The sequence below is a fragment of the Mirounga angustirostris genome, unplaced genomic scaffold (genome assembly GCF_029215605.1).
Source record: "Mirounga angustirostris isolate CCGP_5_RB_7025 unplaced genomic scaffold, mMirAng1.0.hap1 SCAF_7, whole genome shotgun sequence".
NCBI classification, from domain to species: domain Eukaryota; kingdom Metazoa; phylum Chordata; class Mammalia; order Carnivora; family Phocidae; genus Mirounga; species Mirounga angustirostris.
Window position 1 is genome coordinate 106,718,787 of NW_026991715.1, and position 23,704 is coordinate 106,742,490.

Below are 23,704 nucleotides of genomic sequence, written 5' to 3' on the forward strand. Positions count from 1 at the left end.
GAAGAGGTGAATTTCAGCAACTAGGCCAGGGGACAGCCTGTGTGAAGTCCCAGTGTCCGGAAGGAACTCGTGTTCATGGAGGTGGAGCGGAGTCTAAAGCAGGGGCCTCCTCTAGCCAAGGCTTTCTTCAGACAGGGCTGGACCAGTCTAGTGGCAGGCTTGAGAGGGCACACTCTAAGGGCGCTGGGTGGTATGGGCCATGTATGGCCATCTAATTATATCTCATAACAAAGCTGAAAAGCTGAGTTCTCACAGGGGCTCTCTAGATTTCTAAATCTCGGCCATTAATTAAGAAATGAATTTTTAAACACTGTGGTACAAAGTACTTCTGTGGGCCAAATATAGTCTTTGGGCCACCAGTTTGTAGCATCAGGCTCTAGGTCTTTCTCCAAGTGCGGAGACTGCTGGAGTCCAGGGTTCGTGTTCCCGGGCAGCACAGGACCCAGTGCCAGAGTATATCCAGCCCATCATCCACATCTCCATGAAGCCTGTGATGGGCTGCAGGCAGCCTAGAAATGAGCATCAGTGCTTCCTTGGGAGGAAATTACTGAATCTTTAGACGAGAAAGGCAGTTAATGAAGTACTAGTCAGGCTTACACATAATTGTATGGCTCAATAATTAAGAGCAAAAATCAGAAGACCTGGGCTGGAATCCTGGCTCACTTAACCTCCCCAAGCCTCAGTTTCCTCCTCCATGAATGAGGTTAGTAGCAACACCTGCCTAAGGGGGTCTGTGAGGATTGAGTGCGTGTGTGGGTGCTTGGCATAGAACCTGCCACACAGTCAGTTCTCCAAAAATCTTGCTTAGCATTAATGCGTATTTAGGTTTCATTTTCAAAGGTCTCCCACATCCCTTTTGCTCATTATAACAATCCTTTGAGGGAGACAGAGCAAGCATTTTTAATGCTATTTCTACAAATGAGGAAATCAAGGCTTGAAGGCACTCAGTAACTGGCAGGTCTACCCAGCTTCGCAGGTGGCAGAGCTGGGATCTGAAGCCAAGTGTGGTCCAGAATCTGCTTCCTGAAGCATTCTCCTGTCATCACTCAGTAAGATGTGGTCTGAGTCATCACTTCCGTAACACGAATGGTTGGGCACAGTGATTAATTCTTGCTACTGGCAGACTTGACAGTATAACAAAAACTGGGGACTGATCATTGTAGCCACAGAGCCCAGGGTACCCTGCACTCACCAACAGGCCAGTTGATGCTCCTCTCAGAGGCCAAGGGTAGGTGAAGACTAGCCTTTGCTGTGATGTTCCCCTCATCGAACCTGCCTCTGGTTTCTTTCCCGTTTGCTCCCTTATTCCCTGTGTCGACATCAGGAGTCAGTTTGGACTCTGTGGGGAGGGAGCTGAACCTGAGGGGCTGCTCTCTGTTGCAAGGTGCAGAACCGTCAGCCACCGCGGAGCTAACCGAGACCTGCAGTTGTTTTGCTTGGTCTCTCATCGCTAACGGGGCAGGCTCATGTGATTCACCCAGTCAGGGCGAAAGGAGAAGTTGCGAACAGAATTAAGACTTGTTCTAAGACCATCTGGTAAGGGGAACACCTACCAGTCTGCTTTTTCTTTCTTTCAGGCCTTGACCATCATGCAACCTTGGGTAGCCATCTCCAGCTTCATACTACTTCTGACAGGTAAGTGAATAGGTGGGCTGGGATCTGGAAGTCCTGAGGATGGGAGAGTGTAGATGTGTGAGTGTAGTGTAGGAAGATGGATGTGCTTGGGCTTTGGTGGAAGCTAGTGGGTCAGCTAGTGAGCAAAGAACCAGGCTAAGTCTTACTCAAATAAATTGCTTAAATGCTATGAATTGCAAAATCCATGGGTAAATGAACCAGGCACAATGCAGAACAGTGTATCATATCTTGCCATTTGTGTTTGAACGAACAAACAAAAAGGGGTGGGTAGATAGCCCTGTGAGCATGGACTACTCAAGTGTATGTAAAACATAGTAACAGTGTTAGCATGGGTGGGAGGGGATGGGGAGAAGAGATTGGACTAAGATGGAAAGGAGACCAGTCCTTCACCATCTTTTGATTTTTAAAAAATGATGCGCAACAATCTCTTTTAAAAATATTTTAGTTCAAGCATTCCATGAGATAGAGGGGAAAGTTAGGAATTGACGTAATCTGAAATTTTAAAAACAATAATCTCCAGAAGTCAGATTATGGGGGAAAGTTCATTTCTTATTATAACTTGTATAACTTGATTTTTATGATCAGCATATTATTATATTTATAATCCAAAAATGATGTTAGGAAAAATGAAATATTATAAGAATTCAGTGAAAAAGTCATTTTCTAATTTTATGTAACAATGACCATTTTTATTCCCAAAGCGTTTCCCAAAGACATAGCATTACTAAATATGAGTGATTGGTGAATTTCCAATTTCTTTTAAGGGCTACCTTGACTGCATTTGGCACTATAGGGTTTTCATGCCACTGTTCCAGAAGAGACTTCTTGTTTTATTTTTTAAGTGGCATTATTTAGTACATGATCGAGTATTTTCCAATTCTCTCTTTTCACAGGGAAAGTGGGCCTTGCTCAATTGTGGGGCCGTTATATACTTAGGAGAAGGGGTCCCTATTAGATTTTTTTGGACTGATCCTAAAACCCCTGGTAAACCTCAGCTCCTCCTAGAAGTATTAGAAACACATTTTCTTTTCTTTTTTTTAAAAAAGATGCTATTTATTTATTTATTTTAGAGAGAGAGTGTGTGAGCAGGGGGAGGGGCAGAGGGAGAGAAAGAATCTCAAGCCGACTCCTCACTGAGTGCAGAGCCTGATGCAGGGCTAGATCTCATGACCCTGAGATGATGACTGGAGCAGAAACCAAGAGTTGGATGCTTAACCTATTGAGCCACCCAGGCGCCCCTAGAAACCCATTTTCTAAAAGTTGATTTCTGAAGAGTTTACTAGACTTCTGCCTTTAAACCAATAATACTTTTTTAAATTAAGTTTTTTATTTTAATTCCAGTATAGTTAACATAGTGTTATATTAGTTTCGGGTGTACAATATAGTGATTCAGCAGTTCTGTACATTACACAGTGCTCATCATGATAAGTGTACTCTTAATCCCCATCACATATTTCATCCATCCCTTCACTCACCTTCCCTCTGGTAGCCATCAGCTTGTTCTTTATAGTTAAGAGTCTGTTTCTTGGTTCATCTCTCTTGCTTTCTTACTCTCTCTTTTTTTCCTTTGTTCATCTATTTTGTTTCTTAAATTCCATATATGAGTAAAATCGTATGGTATTTGTCTTCCTCTGACTGTCTTATTTTGCTTAGCATTATATATACTCTCTAGCTCCATCCATGTTCTTGCAAATGAAAGCCAATAATACTTTAAACAAAGCATTAGCTCTGCTTTTCTTATAAGAGAGGTGTGAGGTGACTTCACTTGCAATAGCAGTTTAAAAAGTTGTATTAAGAATTAAAACTTTAAATGCAATAGAATTTTTCAAACATATTTTAATTGAGACAGTGACTGAATCTGGGGGAGGGGGAAAGCCACATGTATGTATTACCTATTTAACAAGCATACATATAACTGTCAGACATAGAATGAAATACACACTCATGTATTATTGGAGTGTCATTTGGTTCAAACCTTTTAGAAAGAAATTTGGCCATGTTCATCAAGAGACTGAAAATATTGCTGCCCTTTGTCTTGGTAATTTCTCTCTTAGATGTCTCTGCTATTCCTAAATACAGAAAAACAGTTTAAATTCTATTTTATCTACATATATAAAATAAATAATGCTTTTAAAGGATATGTTAATGTAAAAATGCTTATAATTTTTTAAACTGAAGATATAGAGTCCTATCATTACAAATGAAATAAACTGTGTAAAAAGAAAAAAGTGAAAATACATGTAAAATTGAAAGACTGAGGCCTCATGCTCTGTTTTCTCTTTATTTACAGATGCTGTAGTTTCTCACACTCAAGTGACTGGAGTGGTGGGTCATTCCGCCATGCTACCCTGCACCTACTCAACAGCTAATGGAGTCACAGCCATGTGCTGGGGCCGGGGGCCGTGTCCCATGTCCCATTGCTCAGATGAAGTGGTCTGGACGGATGGATCCCATGTCACTGTTCAGAAGCACCCGCGTTATAAGCTAAAGGGAAACATCTTAGGAGGGAACGTGTCTTTGACCATAGAGAATGTGACCCAGACTGATAGGGGTTTGTACTGCTGCCGTGTTGAGCACAAGGGGTGGTTCAATGATATGAAACTCACCCTATCATTGGAGATAAAGCCAGGTGAGCTTGTCTTTCCATCTTCCTTTGATCACTTCATATGGGTGAACTGAGACGTTTCCTGTTTGGTAGTAACTTTCTCTTCCTTTAATAGGGAAAGGGGAGGTTCCTCCAGTCTTGTTTTTCAGTAAGTATTGGAAAACAGAGTACCGTCTATTGGTATAAAATGAAGTGTTTAGACCAATCTTGAGCAAGACTGTAGGTGAGAGGATCTTTCCAGTCAGCAAACTATCTCCTAGAGCAGGGCTTCAAAAATGCTAGTTGGTTCGGGGTGTCTGGATGGCTCAGTTGGTTGGGCATCTGCCTTCAGCTCAGGTCATGATCCCGGGGTCCTGGGCTCGACCCCCAAGTCCTGCTCAGCTGGGAGCCTGCTTTTCCCTCTCCTCCCACTTTGCTATCTCTGTCTTTCTGTCTCAAATAAATACAAAAAAAAAAAAATGCTAGTTGGTTCATGAAAAATATTCAGTGTTCCATTGTGAAATAGAGTGAACATTCCTATGAAGCTAATTTGCTCAGCTTAAAGAACTGCCCTTTTTTTCTCTGAGATTATGTTTTAGAAGAATTTTTAAATGTCCTTAACATTTTAAAACTGTTTTGGAGAATTTCAAACATATAAAGTAGGTAATATAATATAGGGTCTTATCAAGTAGGGATATCACCCAGCTCTAACAGTTGTCAACTCGATCTAGTTGCATTGCATCGTAAAGGGATATATAGTTTCATCCTTCCCTCTGCTCTGCCTGGGGTTTTTTGAAGCATATTTCATGTCATATCACAAAATTGCTTGTTTAAAAATTAAAGGGACCTATTGCAATATGAAAACATTTATATCCCAACAACTATTCAATAGTTGCTTTTAAGAATTTGATGAAATTCAAAAATCTGTCTTGATGTGAACATCCTTATTTTTGTTACCTTGGATGAATGGAGTGGATTCTTCAGGATTTCCTGGTTTCTGGTGTTCCTTCCTAATGAATTTCCTTCCACTAAGCTCTGATTATTGACCATAGAACCCAATACCTGTGGCCTTAATAAACTGTGTGTCTTTTTCTTTCTCTTTCTTTCTTTCTTTCTTTCTTTCTTTCTTTCTTTCTTTCTTCTTTCTTTCTTTCTTTCTTTCTTTCTTTCTTTCTTTCTTTCTTTCTTTCTTTCTTTCTCTTTCTTTCTTTCTTTCTTTCTTTCTTTCTTTCTTTCTTTCTTTCTTTCTTTCTTTCTTTCTTCTTCTTTCTTTTTTTAATTAAGAGGAACTTGGTTTTGCAATCTCCCAACTTTTGGACTTGGTTTGTCTCTTTTGTGAAGACTAGTGACATAAGGGCAGTTCTGATGGAGAAAATAGATGACCATGGGGGAAATCATCTGTGGGAAGCAATTTAGGGAAGCCAAAAGAGGCTGGTGATAATCGTGTGCTCTAGACAGATGCAAGGAACAGCATGGGGAGAAAAGATCATGACTGCAACTTTTTTGGATTCATGAAATTTATTATTGGTTTTTCTGAATGTTAAGAATTGACATAGCCGAGAAATTAGTAGGACACTTGTGAAGTGCTTCGAAATTCTTTAATAGGTGGGCACTTACAAGGGCAGTGCTCTTGTCAAGTGGGAAGAGGGTCCTTAACTGAGCCAAGGAGACTGCCTCCAATAACCAATTCTTTGCTTAAGTTTGCTTGCTTTTTTCACCAGCTGAGCTTACTCTTCAAGCTTCTGTTCAGGCTTTTTTCCACTGGCATCTACAGTTAGTTTCCTTGCTTCTGCCTGGGGAAAATATTTGCCACTGAAGATACCAAGTTAATTAGGTAATTTGATTAGGTTACCTCCTCTTTATTGTTTCCCTTACTCTCCTTTGATCAGATTTTCTGCATATGTGCTTTTTCCCCTGTAGATTAGATTTTAAAATGGAAGGAGGGAATTGGATCGTACTCGCTAACTACACCTTAGATCAGGGTCAGTAGATCGAAGCCCCAGGGCTAGATCAGATTACAAAACAGGACTGCTGTTTTATACGTTTTTATTTGAGCAGCCATACCCATTTGATACATACATTGTCCACCGTGGCTTCCCCATAGGCAGAGTGGAGCAAGTGCTCCTGAAGCTTAAAGCATTTACTGTCTGCTTTCCAGACAGTAATTTTCCAGCAACTTTGCTGACCTCTGCTTTGGACTAATGCTTTGCATATAATAGACACAAATATTTGTTGAAAAAAGATTTTTCCTCCTCAGATTCTAAATTAAATTGGATCTTTCAGAAAGAAAGTTTTTCAAACCAACTGTCCCCTATTTACGTGACATGGGTTTTCTTTTGTAGTAAGTCAAGTAGAAATTTAAGGAAACTTTTTGCAGAGAAAAAAGGTGCCTAGTGAGATCAAAAGTATACATTCTTGATTCAGTCCTTCATTGGTTTGCTTTTGTTTGGGCTAACTTCTGGTTTTAGCTCCGTCTGGGTAGCCCTGACACATTCACTAAGTGATTTGGAATCCTGTACTGCTGCCGAATCTGGAAAGTGCCAGAGTCAATGTTACTAGCTGTTGTTACCTCTTAGGTGGGAAGGAACGCAAAAGGTCTAGTTTACCTTCTAACCAAATGTAGAAATCATCTGTGTGATTTATCTAGCATATGCTAATGGGTGTGAGTTAGTCCTCATTTAGGATGCAGGTCCCTCTTTTGGTATGCCTCCCTCAGGCCTGACTGGACTGAATGCTATTTATTTGGTAAGCATTCTAGGCCTGGGAACTACTGTTGAAGTCTTAGTCATTCACCACAGAGAGGATAAAGGCAGCTCCAGGTTCTAGACATTTTCCTTATCTCACAGATGTTTATGAAGATACAGAAATCTGATATGCATGACCGGTCTTTCAAAGTGCTTCAGTGCAAATCCCAGGTGACATTTTTCACCTCTGAACCCCCCCAAATATATCCTTTTAATGCAGCTGTTTCCTTTTTGCAAGTATGTCTTCAGAGCCCTCCTCTGTCACAGATTCTAGTTGACCAATGACAAGAACTCTGCGTTCAGGGAAGATCAGTGCCTAATTCTGCCCAGGGACAGTCTCTCATTGGTTGCATTAGTACGTGGATCCAGCTCTTGTTTCTTGCTGCTTGATTAATCCTTGCTTTCATGTTGGTTTCTAACTCCAGCTGAGGTCACCAGTGTTCCAACGTCACCTAGGGTCTTTACCTCTACTTCTTCAATGCCAGCACCCACGCAGAACCTCAAGCCAGGTAAACAAATGTGTTTCTTGAGTCCAGAGGTCTTCTAATGAGATGTCGACCATTCAAGGCATTATGTTAAGGCAGAAGTACAATCTAGGCTAAGGGTTCTTACCTGGGTTCCAGACATGGGCTTCACAGGGTCTGTGAACCCCTGTCCCAGATTATATGCACCCTTCTACATATAATCATTTTTAGAGCAAGGGAACTCATAGCTTTTGGTCAGATTCTCCAAGGCATTCATTATTAGCAACACCCCCCAAAAAGCGAGACCATTGATCTTAGACATCTAACAAGGGTGGAGTGGATTTGGCCCAGTTGAGCACAGGTTTTTGAGGCAAAAATAGGAATATCAGAGAATAAGGGTCAGGTTAATGAGATTCTGTCCTTACAAGGAGCTCTGAGTAGAGATCAGTTCGTCCATTCTGAAGCCAGATCTCCACTTGAGGATGAGATTTCAGTGAAGTTAACATTTACTCTGTTTCCTATGTGACAGGACCCATGCTAAGTGGTTTACAAGTATTATATTGCTTAATTCTTATGACAACCCCTATGCACTCTAGGTGTGATTCAATTCCATTTTATAGTTGTGAGAACTAAGGCACAGAGTCTAAAAGTTATATGGATAGAAACTACTCGAATCAGGATTCCTTCATGAATTTGAATTTTGGGCCTGTGCCCAAGTCGTTAAAGACTTGACTGTGCCTTCTGCCATGAGCACTGAGCTTATGTTCAGATGAATTTGTCTTGATCTGACATCCTCACTGAACAATCCTTTATACGATTACCCTGTCTTCTCTGGGCAGTCAATCTACTTACACAGTTTTGCTTCCAGCAACCTTTAATTTATTTATGTGGCATGGAAATAGCAAAAGATGCTATTTATACTGATGAAAAAGTAAACATCAGATTAAAGACTTCAGGGATTTAGAATTTACACGCCTTTTTTTTTTTTAATTCAGGCCACATGGTTCATACTTCAAACTTCTGATAAAGAAGAGCTTAGATTTAATACGAGTGGAGAATAATTTGACTTAAAGGTAGAGAAATAGCTTGCCATTCTGAGGACAAGGTTAGGTTCAAACCTATCTCTAGGATTAAAAAGATAACTTTTAGTGAAGATTCTTAAAGGCTCCAAAATTCTTTGACCCCTTGGGGTAACACTGGATTCTGAGGAATAACAGAGATGTCACAACCTCTTAGCCAGAAAAATCTGATGAAACATACTGATTTCCCCTGACTCCTATTGAACAATATGTATACTTAATCAGGAGGGATCTGAAGGATTCGGCTTTGAGCTGAATTTAGAAGAGAGGGCTTTAGGTTAAAACTGGGATTTTAGAGCCATAGAAGTTTGTAAGTAAAACAGCTCTGTTCATTCGAGGCAGCGGAACACACTAAAGAATCTGTTGACTTTCTCAATATTGATTTAGCTTTGTAATACTTAGTTTGTGCCTGCAAATGTGGGTGGATTAGTGGACATGGTTTGGTGAATATGCATGTTTAAAGCAAAGATTCGGAAGAAAGGTGTTGGCTTATATGTCCGTGTGACCTCCTCAGGGATAGTATTAATTGAGCCTTATCCTTGTCTTGATGGTTTTCTCATGAGTTTGAGTTAAGTTGAACAGGAAGGAGGTGCACGCTGGAGCAGATCCAACGTGGGGACATTTATCTTTACATCCACACTCTTCCTGTGCTTAGTGCCTCTTGTGTATACTAGTTGCCTAAAATATTCATGAAATGGTTGGATGTAAGGTTTTAGAAACAGGGAGAAAAGAAAGATGCCTGCTAAGACCCAAACTTGGAAAAAAAAAGTTAAGCCCAAGAGGTCTTTTGCACAGATCCAAGTTGAATAAAGTTTCTAATCACCTGACTTCATTGTATTATCCTGTTCTTAGTTCTTAACCAGAGCTACATCCTGTTATGGATTTGAGCATTAGAGAGAAGCAGGAAAATAGTTCAGAACATGAAAAAGGGTGATGTTGAAATGTGGAGGCCACTGTGGGGAAGGGAAAACAGAAAGACCAATGAAAGGCAAGAAAAGCCCAGGTTTGGGAATTCTTGTCCAGACAGCACCACTAACTTGCTCTAAAACTTGTGGTGCTCTAGGAGTAAAGTGTATAAAAATAAAATATTTAAAATGTTAATAAAATACACAGAGGCAAGTGATCAGTGCTGCATGTAAGGTGAGATATCTGACAAAAAATAAAGGAGTGATTTTAGAAAGGAAAGGGAAATTTCTAAGAGGAAGTTGGAAGGAATGAAAGTGGGTGGGTGCAAAGCATGCCTTCAGGGGATGGTTGAGTGTGGGCACTGCGGGGAAGTTGATGGTGATTCCTGATTTTAGTTTTGTTTTTTTCTCTTTGTTGGGGTGGGAATTTTCCTCTACAAAGAGAGCACAGCTCTTTCATTCTTTTCATTTCAGTAGCTACTTCATCTTTTACAGTGCAGACAGCAGGAACCCAGCCCACTGCGCCGCCACAGGAAACGAGCACAAGGCAACCCACCAATTCACCGTTGTACTCCTGCCCGACAGGTAACTTCATTTTCTTTCCTGGACATCTGGGCATACTCACGTTTGGGTAATCGTTGATGCATTGTTAAAAGACCACATTCTGAAAAAGGCAAATCTGACATGAATGCTCATACTGGCCACTCGAATCAGCCATGTGACTTGAGCAAGTGTCTTACTCATTTAGAATCTGTTTTTATCATTTGTGAAATGGATGGCATAACAACGATCTTGCTTTTGAGGATTAAATAGGGTGAAAACCCTAAGACATAGTTAAAAGGTGGTAAGTAATAGATACAATAGCAACTGCGACTCTTAGCTTTCAAAGTCCAGAATCCATATACCTGACTGGCCCAGGGAGCTTGTATGATTTGGGAACATCCACATGCATAATACCCACATGCAAAGCACTCTTTTTCTTATTCAAATGAACCACTCTTGACTCCAGACTTCTTAGTGGGCTTGCTCTCTTGGTCCAGAGCCATAAAACAGTTGAATCCAGCCCTCCATTATCCAGACCAAACTGGTCAACCATATTCATGCTTCATCGAAGACCCAGACCGCAAGTACATCTAGGAAGTTCCCCTGCTGCCCTGTGAGGCTTGCACATGGACATTTTGAGATGGGCTGAGGGCATCAGCACCACCACCAAGAGGCATATCTGCTCAGAATGTCTATTGCTTTCTCCATTTTTTTCCCACTGTCCCCGTTCTGGGCAGATCTCATATAATCTTTGTTTTTTGAAACCTAAGATTCACCTGTCTTTCCTGTGGTAGAGAAAGGTGATGCTAAATCCTCTCATTTGCCCCAGATAATTCTGTTACTCATGTTGGTGGTTTTGGGGAGTGCCACAGGCTGAACCCCTTTGTAATGTGGAGCTGGTTTATACGTGCTTGTGTCTGTGCTGAATCCAAACAAGGTCCAGCCTTGCAAGACTCCTCCTTAATGTCTGTGACTCATTGTGCTCAGGAGTTGCCAATCTGTAGGGGGCCCCCCTGCATGGCTTACCTTTTTGCCAATCATTCCTGGAAGCTGGTTAATTTAAAATGGACCTGCAGTGAGATTCACAGAGGGGCCTCTTCAGCTGGGATTAGATAATGAGGACATTTGGTTTTGAAAGTGGAATCCTTAGTGTGAACTGTTTCTGGGCACAAAAACAGAGTGAAAATAAATAGAAACACAAGGTAGCAGCAGTAGGAAGCAGACGTACTGCACACTTCTTGGGTTTGAGTGGGAAGTGCATCAGAGTAGGGAATCATAGGACTAAAACCTGGTCAAGGTAGAGCTTTCCAGAGTGGAACAGATATGGGAGCAGCTGTGGCCCCTATGACTTATGTGATCTTTGCCACCTTCGCTGTGTACCTGAGGGTCTCAAGCCAAATCCTTACTGTGCCTACGTCAACCTTCAGCGAACTGAAGACTCACAGGAGCAAAGAATGTTAGTTGGGTCTGGAAGGGATTTTGGTGCTCATATGGCCCGCCACCTACATTGGATAGATGTGTGTGCCAGGCAACTGTCATACGTTATCTCACTTAATTCTTTGAAGGCAGGTCTCGTTGATTGCCATCGCTAGATTAGGGAGGCCCTATAGCTCTGCTTTAGAGACAGGCAGCTCCCAATTCAATGGCCAGCTACTAGCTGCACGCCCATCAGCAAGATGTGGCATGTGTCCCTGGATGTTAACGATGATAGAAGGATATGATGTTTGGGAGGTGCATTACACAGTGTCTCTCTCCCTACTGCTCCCTCCAATGTAACATAATAATTAATAAAAGCTAATATTTATCAAATATGATGTTCAGTCCTTTACTTACACCATCTAATTCGACAACTTTATGAGAGGGGTACTGTTATAGCTTGTAGTTCTAGCTATATTTACAAAATCGGTATTTCAAAACTCTAGTAAAGCTTGAACCATCGAAGCTTTAAGGTATAATATCCTTTTATATTAGGATTTTTGGCAATATAAGATTAATATTAGTTTCACAGCTGATATAACAGATATTTTATAAAATACTTCTGGATCAAAGTCTGGGCACATTGGCATGTAATGTAGGAGTTATATACCACTTGTTTTAGATCTCTTAGTACATTTTACTCACGTTCTGAATAAAACCAATGGAATATCCATTCGGAATAGAGTGGTCCTGATCTTTGGATGTACATGTGGCCTTTGGGGAACTCATTGACAGGTTCTTAGCTGGCATGAAAATATTGATTACCTACCATTAAGTGGCATTCTTAACCCAGTTCCAAAAATGGGCCTCTGTGATTCCCCTAAAACTGTAGGTAAAACTTTGTGTATATATGCATTTTTTTTTCCATAAGGAAGACTGTCCATTTTTGAAGGGTCCAAGACAAAATGGTCAAGAAACAGAACCTTACAGGATAAATTAATACAGCTTAGTAACTTGGTATGACTTTTGCAATGTCTGCAGCATTTGGCCATATTATTATTCAACTTTTCATTCACCACCAGAAGGCAATGCGAATATATTTAGTATCTACAGTGAAAATTCAATATTTTTTGTAATTATAATTAATTTTCTTTCTTGTTGAGCAGATGGGAATGGCACTGTAACACAGTCTTCAGATGGCCTTTGGCATAGCAATCAAACTGTAAGCATTTTTCTTCCTACTTTATTAGCCAGATTCACTTGTATGTCTCCCTGGAAGCAAGTTACATTTAGAGATTATTTCTGTAAGACTAACCCAAAGATTGATTCTTTCTAGTTAAAATAAAAAAAGAAGAAAATAATTTGACTCAAATAGGGATACTTTAATTAATTTGAAAAGTTCATATAGGTAGGCTGGTTTGTTAGAGTTTGCCTGATAAACGACATATACATACCAAACATACTACAGACTTTCTCCTGGCCAAAAATTAGGAAGAAAGAATGAACTAATTCAAGAGAATGAGTTAACTAACCAAGGAAGACTTCAGTTATCATTAGGGAAATAACACACTTTGAATCAGTGGAGTGGAGGCCACCCAGAACAAAAATACTGTGTCAGCGAATGTGAGTTTGCTTAAGCAGATCCTCCCTCATATTCTTTTCTAACCCAGTTGCCATCCTTTATAGAAATTTTGAGGCCACTGTTGAGTTTTTCTATACATAAACCTCCCCATATGATGTCTTATTAAGGTATTAACATCTTAAATAAATTTGTGATTAAAAAAAAGATTTTATTTGAGAGAAAGAGAGAGTGAGAGAGAGCATGAGCAGCGGGGAGGGGCAGAGGGAGGAGCAGACTCCCCACTGAGCAGGGAGCTAAGCAAGGAGCCAGACATGGAGCTCAATTCCAGGACTCTGGGACCGTGACCTGAGCCGAAGGCAGACTCTTAACCGACTGAGCCACCCAGGCACCCCATATAAATTTGTGACTTTGAAAGATGTTCTTATACTTTTTCCACAGTGAGCTTGAGACAAATCTAAGGGGTCTTAGTCTCATGATGCTCATCAAAGTCTCATCTTTGCAAATAAGTTAGACAAATTTATCAATGGGACTTTTTCTTTTGGTTCCTCTGGGAGAAATAAATTTCCTTTTAGTATGTGCAAATAACTCTCAGGAACAGCAAACAAAAAGAGTTTGAGGTATGAGAATAATCTTACTGGTCTCAAGTAGTGAGAAATGACAACACAGCCATGATAAGAGAAATTCAAGCTGAGGCATGGTGGGGTTATTTAGCGTGGGGTCAAGTGGCTTTATGTTGTATACATCAGTGACAATAAGAACACTACATAGGAGAGATATAAAAATTTTGAACAACTTATGTGGCATGGACACTGATTGATCTAATGGATATGGGTTGACTTACTGAATGTTGGAACTGCCACTGTGTGCATGATTCTTCTATTGCTATGTGGCCAGACCTATGCTGGATTAAAAAAAACAAAACAAAAAACCCTTCTGAGTGGTGAGATTGTTCTTGACCTCAGTTACCTATAGACAGGTATGTTTAGCAGCAAGTAGAAGCAGTTTAGAAGCAAGTTCACAACAGGCAGCAGTGAAATCATGGGCGTTCTGTGTCTTGGCTCTGAGGATGTTGAGAGATATCCCACATATTTTGAAAACATGCAGCATATATTTTGACCCAGTAGATCAGCTTTCTGGACTCTATTTTAAGGAGAGAATTGAACAAGTACATGAAGATGTATGAGAAAAGATGTTCATTGTTGCTATTTATAATCATGAAAATGTTAAAAACAACTTAAATGTTTAATAGTAAGAGATTAATTAGTCAATTCAGTGTGCCTGCATACTGCCATTAAGAATGCAGTCACTGCAGTGCATTTACTGACATGGGAAGACAGTTACTACTGATTAAGGGAAAAAAGCAATTGTTAAAATAGTGTGTGTGTATGTGCGCGTGCGTGCATGTGTGGTAGCATATATTGAATATAGTAATTGTTTATGTTAAGAAAAACACTAGGAGGATAAAATTCTAGAAGAGTATATAATGAAAAATGGTAATAGTGTTTGTTCTGGATGTTAGGATTATGGTTTTTTTAGTTTTCCTTTTTTCATGCTTAGCTGCACATTCTAAAATGAACATGTAGTGTTCATGTCATATTTTTAAAAATGAAAGCAAAGCCTCCCTCCTGCAGCCCCATGTTCCATCTAACCACTTTACTGCCCATTGATAAGGTAATGATAGCACAAGCTCTTCCATCCCAGACCCTGGCTGTTTCCCCTTTGAGCCCAAACACTAAGTACTTTCCCTTATCCCTATCTTCCTCATGGTATTATCAGGGGGTACCTAAAAGTACCTTTCCCAAGAACCCTGTTTAATCTGTAGTTGACAGACACAAACACAGAGGTTCAGAGAGGCTGAATAACTTGTCCAGGGTCACACAGCAACTAAGTCGAAGAGAGGAGATCCTGACTCCAGAGATTAAACTTTTATGCAGGAAGAGACTTGATCCTTCTCTCTGATCTTTTCTGTTAAATACTGACCCTCTGGGATCTCTTTGGGATTAGAGCTAAGCTATGTAAAAGGGCTGAGAGTGATGCTTGGCGTATTTCAGGCTTATTCCAGAAGGTGGTGATCCTTTACAAACTGCACTAAGATGTTTAAACAAATTTCTGCATCTCTACCCAATTGACAGCATTTCAGGTTGGTTGTTAAAGAGGGCCATGTCTGTGAGCACCTACTTTCAAGTCCATTTATGTAGACAAAGGGTCTTAAATTATAGCTTAAAAAAAAAAAGGACTATAATCAAGGACCAATTTCAATAACTGAGCATATTCAGGTAACATCACTAGGTCAACTTATATATGACAAAAATTATGTTTTCTTTTTTAATATCAGGATATATTTATGGAAATAGCTTATTGATTTTTAAAAATATGTATAATTTACATATAATAAAGTACACCCATTTGAAGTGTACAGTTTGAGTTTTGAGAAATGCATACACCTTTGTAAATACCACCCACTCAAGATACAAAACATTTTGACCATCCCCAAATACATTTTGAATTTTAAATGGTCTTTGAATTTCACCATATGGTTATAACCTTGGATCACTTGGTCTTATCTATCTTGAGCCAGAAATAGCCAAGGGCCAACAAAGATAAATGGTCCAAGTACATTATTTTAGGGAATTTTTTTTTTTTTTTTTTAGAGAGGGAGAGAGAGAGCATGGGTTGGCTAGGTGGGGAGGGGGCAAGTAAAGGGGCAGAGGGAGAGGGAGAGAGAAAGAATCTTAAGTAGGCTCCACGCCAAGCTCGGAGCCCAATGTGGGCTCAATCTCATAACCCTGAGATCATGACCTGAGCTGAAATCAAGAGTCACATGCTTAACTGACTGAGCCACCCAGGGGAATGTCTTCTATCCATAACTCTAACAAGATGCTTTTCTGATCCACCGATGTTTCCTTAGTATGTGTCGCTGGCACAAAATCCATGGATGACCACCAGTAAGGGACTCTACATTGGCATCTGCATTACTGCTGTGGTATTGCTCGCTGTGTTGGTTGTCGTGATTACCAAAAGTAAGTTATTTCAGGATTGTACCTAAGGGAACAGAGCAAGGGGTCTTCGAGGCAAACTGCCATGTGATTGAGATTTCACATAAATTTCTGTTTCCTAAACTGTGCTCTTTTTTTAAATTATTGACCTACAAAGAGAAAGATGCAATATAAATTCTCCAGACGTGGAATTAAATATTAAGAAATGAGAATGTTTTGGGTAGACTTGGGATTTGGAAGGCAACAAACCATATATGATTTGTTCACTCCTTTTCCACTCCCCTCAAGAACCAGTTTTTGTCCCCATGAGGAATGATGTTGTTGAGTTTTATAAGACCCATTTAACAGGAGAGGCAAATGAAACATTGGAAGGGAAACTGACTTCAGGGCTAGGGCTAGAAGCAGGGCTTCAAAAGGTAGCCATCCAGCTGTTGTGTTTGGGTGTATTGTGTGCGTGTGTGTGCGTGCATGCGTGATGTGTGTATGGGGGTGTGTGTGTAATGTGTGTGTGATGTGTGTGTGCATGGTGTGTGGTGTGTGTGTGTGATGTGTGTGTGTGGCGTGTGTGTGTGTGTGCGGTGTGGTATGTGTGTGTGTAGCCTGTCTACTATGAAAGAGCCACAATCATTCATTTCTTAAAAATGGTATTTAATTATTAATAATTACATTAAAAGTAAGCCTGAGCATCTGGGTGAATATACTAAACCATTCATGAAAATGAAATACTTTATACTCAGAAATTTGTTTGCGTCTTACTGATTCAAAAGGAGTTACCTGAGTAACTTGGGAATTGTCCGGTCTGGTTTTTTTTTTTAAACATTCTTTCTTCTAAATTTATTTTTTCAGGCTCTAGCTCTGTACAGATTTTGTTCATAGGAAAGTAATAGAAATAATATACTTGTTTGAAAAAAGATCTCGTAAACTCTTTGGCCAATGTGTTTAATTTTCTTTTCAACTCCTCTCCAATTTAGAATACTTATGCATAAGAAACAAGCTGGAACAACTAAAGTAAGTTTGAAAGAGTTTGTGTCAATACCTTTTGATATTTCTACTCTACCAAAAATAAAGAAAAATCTCTCTCTGTCCTCTTTTTCTCCTAAACTCTTCATTTTATACCCTAGATCCTGAAAAGTCTAGCTTAATGAGCACCTCTATTGTTATCCACAACTTCTAGTGATATTTTTAGCTATCTATATTTCTCTGGAATTGTCCCCTAACTGCTACAGAAGGAGCATCTCAGTCTTAATCTCTTAGAGCAAGAGATCACAAATTTTGTTTGATGGAACATTTGAATGCGTTGTTTGGTTTGTTCTTTAATTTCATTCAGTGCTTTGTTTATTGAATGTTTATTGAATGTCTACTATATTTCAAAGAGATGAACAAAACAGAAAACACATAAGCAAATAAACAGAGTCCTTTTAATGCTTCTAGACAAATGCCATGGGGGAAAACAGAGCAAGGTAATGGGCTATTTGAGGGAGTCCTGAAGGAACGGAAGGCAGCTCTGCAAAGATCTGGAAGAAGACAACTCCAGGCTGAAGAAGTGCAAAGGCACTGTGGTGGGGCAAATGCCTTCAGCTCTCCACAGTTCCTGTCTTCCCCTGCTGTTCCATTCCCAGCCTGTTCTGCTCATTTGCATTGGTTATCTGGCCTCATAGGCATTGGAATTTACAATTTTTGTAAATCCACCCTACTGCCCAATTAAAACTTAAATCCCCTTTACTTGCATATGGCCTGTGGTCTTCTGCTAGAATAGTTACATTAGTAGGAAGCCACTACTTACTTCCAAATCCAAGTAGCTTGCTTCATTTGGTACAGCTTGGGCTTTAAGCAAGGTCTTTGATTCAAAATCCATCCCTCTTAGATTGCCACACATTATTTCTAGTGCTCTTTCATTGGATGTTTGCACACAGTCTTTCCTAGATCTGAGTTAATTACATGAGCCAATCTGCTGAATGCACCTTGAACAATGCCCAATGCATTGTAAGTGCTCCGTAAATCCTGGTTTTCTATTATTGCAGTTACGCTTATTGCAGCAATACACCCAAAAGATGGGCGCTATTATTCTCAGCGTACAGACTGGAGAACAGGTTTAGAAGTGTTAAGTGACATCCAAAGTCACACCACACAGCAGTTAAAAAACTCAGTCTTAGGTCTCTTAAAGCCCCACACCCATACTTATAGAAGTTTTTGACTATGTGCTTCCAAGAATGGAAGAAAGAAATTGTTCCTAACAGGCAGAAAAGCATGGAACGTAGCATCTGTTTAGCTGATCTCTGTTCTTTCACTGCTAACTTTTCCTAAAGGCTTTTTATCACCTAATCATAAAAGAAAATAGTTACTGTAGAAAATCTTATGAAATATATAAAAAAACCAAGAACAAAAAACCCTGAGCATTCTTCGTAACTTTACTTTTTTCGTTTTTTTTTTTTTTTTTTTGCAGTTATATCACACTGACTCATTTCAAGCTCCTGACACCTAACCTGTTCTCACACATGTGTGAGTGGTCACTTAAAGATCAGAGCTGAGTGAAGCCTCAGTATGTTCCATTTTCATTTCTGGGCAGGCTTAAGTAATAAAAACAGGTACTCTCTACCAATTAGAAAACAGCAGCTGTATCAAAATGGCACACATGCCCTTTCTGTACACTTACTGTATGAGTGTATGTGTTACGAACGTTGTCTAACCCATGGCTTTCAAATTCGGATCATTAAGATACTATGTTTTCTGTAAGATTTCTGACACCCTCATCCAGTACACACTTAGTGAAGCAATACTATTTTGCTGTATCCAGTATGTTCGGATATATTTTGTATTCTGTGTATATCCTAAATGCAGGTTGTAGACTGCTAGATAGATTTAATGACCCTCTCTGGAAGAGTACAATCCACAGTTAGAAAACCAGCAACCAAACCATTTCTTAGTTACCCTTGAGAATAGGCATCTTGATTGAGGACTTCAATTCGATGTCTGACACCACTCTTCTTAGATTTTCAATTTTTGTATTCTATTGCATGAGTTTTCTCAAGGAGAATACTTAGGTTTTCTACCTGCTTATTAGACTCTCCAGCCACTTAATATGGATCTCCTATTCACTATTTCATAGGGCTCTGGGAGTTGCAAATACTAAACCTTGCCTGCATGTACATAAATGTGCTCATCATACTTTAGAAGTGGTCTGCTTTTCCTTAAAGACTCATGTTATTCTTTCTGTAGCATGGTTTCATTGAATGACCCTCGGACTGGAGCTTTGCAAAGTGCAGCTGAAGTGGGTGTCCGAGCAGAAGACAATATCTACATTATCGAGGACAATCTTTATGTCATGGATTAAGACCCAGTGGCCTTCTGAGGATTTATGTCCTTGGCTTCAGAAGACAGTGACAAGATATCACCATGTCAGAGTTCTTTTAAGCTCTAGAATGATTTTTCTGTCAATTTCCAATGATATTCCAACATGTCAGTTATGTTGGGTAGAGTGACTTTGGTTCATCTGTGTACAGTCTACCTCATTGGTCACAGAGTTTTAATTTTTTGTGCTAAAACTTGTTCAGGCTTTCTCCCAAACATGAACATATTCTCACTGGTGAGACAGGAGAAGAACTACCACCTTGGTCACCAAAGCTGTCAAGAAGAGCAGACTAGGAGTTAAAATCAGTAAATCTGATTTGAGACTTAAAGGACTTCACTTGGAAGCATTTCATGATAATCTCTTGTTTTTTACCTTGTAACTCCCAATGTTACATTTCTTAGGTTCCCCAAGGCTTTCAAATCACAGGGGTACACAGGTCTTTATTTCCCCATGGGGAAATAGAAGTGAATGTGATTTCACCATTATAGGTCAATATGATTTCTCATGGCTCTGGAAATATACCATATTAAGGCTTTCCTTGGACCCAAAGTGGGTATTTTAGCAGTTAGGAGAAACTAGGGTAGTAAGTGGACAAAGTAGATACCAGGGAAAGATAATCAGTTGCCATATGATTTATTGCATGCTATTTCTGCTACATCTGTTCCACAGTTCCAAGCACTTGTATAGACAATTGTCATGCTCTCTGAACTAATTTTTAGAATGAGGCAGGGCAGAAATAAATAGAAGAAAAAAAGGGAGAAGGCTAAAAGGCTTCCTCCTTTAGAATAGTTACTTTGCAAATATAATAGTGTTGTTTGAGAGTGTCACTAGTTTGAATCAAAATTCTAAATTGTCCTCAAACCCCTGCAATTTTTAAAATTGTTTTGGAAAGATGAAGGGTGGTTTTTGTTTTTTTTTTAATAGCAAACCAGTTCCAATGCTATTCTTTTTTCACAGTTCAATTAAATTTTTGGTTTTTCCAAGAGTTAAACAAAGGCTAATGGCGAGGATATCTGTGGTCACCAGAAGCTTTGCTACGTGAACAGTTGAGGAGGCTGGGTATTAATTTCAATCTGAGTACACCCTGAAATAACTCCTGCTTAGGGTTCAGAGTTACACCATAGTGGTCTAAGAGGGCAGGATGTTAGTTTATTTCTGAAGACAACATCTTTGACATTGTTCTGCAGAGTCCTAGGAAATGGACAGGACCTCTGAATAAAGGTTATATGGGCAAATAAGATTGTTAAACATGCTATACTGGGTTTTCTAAATGGGGCCAAGACCTGATCTGGCCCAGGGCATTTTGTTTAAACTGTAGTGTTTTTCTTTTAAAATTCAAGATAACATGCATGAACATGGAGCTCTCAGATTAAAGCCTGGATTTGTAGCTTCTCTGGAAAGACCTGGCAACATTGGATGGAATTCCTACATTGTCAGGGCCCCATTAAATGGTGCTACATCCCTTCTGCCCCTAGTCCTCGCCTTGCCTGCACACACACACGTTTGTTCCCTGCTTTGTGACTGGGACTTTGAATTTATGACAGCCCTATTCTCCATTCCCTTCCTGGAGATTTATAATGCCACATTAAAGTTCTGGGAGTCTGGTTAATTCTGTTAATCCAGCATTTTCAAAATTTGCTTGAAACCCATGAACATGGTGACTCCTGGCCTATCCAGTAGCATTCTGTGAAACAATATATAAGGACATGTGGGAAAGGAGGTGGTACACAGAATTAGGACTAGGACCTGAGTTCTAGTCTTAACTCTCAACAGAAACACTGGATGACATTAGGGTAAATCTTTCTTGTTGCCTACATTTTCTAATCTATCAGGAATAGGGTGAATCTTTCTTGTTGCCTGCATTTTCTAATCTATCAAGCATAATTATGTCCATAATTATATTGGTGTGTAGCAGTAATTCCAATGACACGTTACTTCAAGTCTTTGGAAAGTAGAAAACACTACAGAAATACAAAGAGCTTTTTTTTTTTTTTTTTTTTTGGTTGAGTTTGCAGTAATAGATTTAGCCTTAGCGCTCAGTAAATAATTTCAATGGTGTTGCATTCATATGTCTTTTGCTATATGGTACTTTTTTGGGGGTGGGTGGGTGGGAGTAATGTATCTTTTTTGGAAAAGTTGATATTGGGTAATTTGGCTAATTTTATACTGTAGAAAAATGTGTACTGTAGAGGATGAATAGGTGGGAAGAGGAAGGGGAGGTATTTAGTTAATACTTAATTCTTTTCTGTGACTATATCCATCTTGTAGAATGCATTGACTTTTGTTTTCAATCCTTTGAGACAATTGAGGTTCCATTTTCTATAATCTGTCTTGAGACATTAGGACACTGGTGTAAGTAAGATATTTAAACTTGGGAAATTTTGTACGTCTCCAAGAAGTAGCAGAACCAAGCTTTCACTAATGGCTAATCACTAATCACTAAGATAATTTTGTGAGTACATGAAAGTATGAGGGACTCTTTGTGACTAGTTTCATTTGTAGGTACACTCATTAATAAAAGAGATTTTTGTTTTCATTTTGAAAATTGACTTGTTGCTTTCTCAGCTTCATCTGTTAGTTGGAGCCTGGCATCTTCAACTTGCTGTGGACTCCCAGGAAAAGGGCAAGTGGGGCAAGATTTAACTCCAGTTCCTGAGGAGCTCCAATTTAGTAGGGGAAAAAACCCCCAAACTATCAATTCTGGTACTAATTAATATGGAGGGGAAAAAGAAGATGGTGGTAGCTGGGCTTCTCAACTATGGCATTTGGGGCCAGATAACCCTTTGTTATGGAGGTGGTCCTGTGCATTGTAGGATATTTGGCAGCATCCCTGTCCTCTTCCCACTGGGGGAGACAGTTGGGCCCCTCCAGCTGCAACAACTATAAGTGTCTCCTGAGAGGTACTATCACCTCTGGTTGAAAGCCACTGAGAGAGAGACCTGGAGGATGTGGGTGTTGTGGGGAGTGGGGTCACTTTGGCTGGGTTGGTTGGTCAGGAGCTGCCTCTGAGTAAGAGGTGACATTTAAGTTGAAACCAAATAAATGTGTAGGCAGCAGCCTCTTCAGGGAGTCCGCCAAATGCAAAGGCCCTGCGTCAGGAAGAAGCTTGCATATTGAGAGAGTGAAAGCAGGGTGTGTTCTGGGGACTGGAAACCAGTATGGCTGCAGCAGTCACCCCCCAGAGGACTGGCAACAAATGGCGCTGGAGAAGTGGGCACAGTAACTGGCAAGATGCTGGGTGGAAAGGGCTCTACGAACACATCTGTGGGAGGAGTCCCACTCTTGGAAAACAATTGCATATTTGGGATTAAACCTGCTATCCATCACCAAATTATATTGTAAAGTGCCTTAATGTGCTTCAGTGACACTGTTCTCAGATCAGACCTTACCAGTTAGTTTGGTTGGGGTAACAGGAGAAGGGGAAGGAGAGGGGAAGGGAGATGCATCCTGGCAGTGAGGTGCTTCCTACAGGGCTGTGTGAGGGCACCCAGGCCTAGCAAGAGGCATCCTGGAAGAATGGGGATAGGGTGCCAGTTTGACTCCTATCACCCTGGGCCTGGCAGCAGCTGGACCCACTCCTCCCAAACTTGCTGCTTTCAGTGGTAGGGTGGTGCAGGGGCGCCTTCAGCTGGCCCATAAGAAATTTTTAAAATAGTTAGGTTTTGATGTGTGTTTTTGGAAAACAGTGCATTAAAATTGTGATGTAATGGATATTGTTTAGGATGACTACAATTTTACAGTTCATCTAAAACAACTTGAGTCAAATAGCCAAAGGGGCAATGTGAGGATAGCAAAGGTCCTGTAGATGCATGAAGTCAGGGAGGCAATAGGTTAGATCAGCTGGGAGGTTATTAAAATATGGACTCCTGGGCCCTATTCCTAGAGATTCAGATTCGTAAGACAGGTGGGACCTAAGTATTTATTTATTTTTAAAAGCTATATTTATTGATTTGAGGGAAGTTGAGGAGGGGCAGAGGGAGAGGGAGAGAGAATCTCAAACAGACTCTCCACTGAACACAGAGCCCGATGTGGGGCTTGATTGCAGGACCCTGAGATCATGACCTGAGCCAAAATCAAGAGTCGGAAGCTTAATCGACTGAGCCATTCAGGTGCACCTAAGTATTTTATTTTTTGTTTGTTTAAATTACAGAAGACAGGCTACTACAAATTATTTCACATTTCAACCAAAATACTCAGATTTCATGAAAGAGTATGTAGAAATAAGAGCATGTAATTGTCCTTCTTTTCTACCTATTTCAGAAGTGACTCTCAGGAAATGAATGCAGCAACTTTAGAATGGATGGGTATTTTGATGCCAGTTTTGAGGATAAATAAAATTCCTCAGAGTCCCCCACATATAGGAAAACCATAAGAAATGTAGGGGAGGCATATCTACACTGCATTTCA

The 23,704-nt window shown here is 40.0% G+C and overlaps 1 protein-coding gene across 5 annotated transcripts; it reads left to right on the forward strand.

Moving 5' to 3' along the window:
- The first annotated feature begins 1,125 nt into the window (after positions 1-1,125).
- HAVCR1 (hepatitis A virus cellular receptor 1) lies at positions 1,126-21,830 on the forward strand. 5 transcript variants are annotated; one of them, XM_045902065.3, is made up of 9 exons: positions 1,126-1,228; positions 1,578-1,635; positions 3,926-4,264; positions 7,389-7,472; positions 9,886-9,996; positions 12,537-12,592; positions 15,861-15,972; positions 16,920-16,956; positions 19,165-21,830. In XM_045902065.3, exons 2-9 carry the CDS (start codon positions 1,590-1,592, stop codon positions 19,277-19,279), a joined length of 900 nt encoding a protein of 299 aa, XP_045758021.1. In that variant the 5' UTR covers positions 1,126-1,228; positions 1,578-1,589; the 3' UTR covers positions 19,280-21,830. The 5 variants fall into 5 exon arrangements, with proteins under 5 accessions (XP_045758021.1, XP_064452684.1, XP_064452681.1 ...); XM_064596614.1 differs by lacking the exon at positions 19,165-21,830 and adding an exon at positions 18,392-19,158; XM_064596611.1 differs by lacking the exon at positions 19,165-21,830 and adding an exon at positions 17,380-18,363.
- The last annotated feature ends 1,874 nt before the right edge of the window (positions 21,831-23,704 follow it).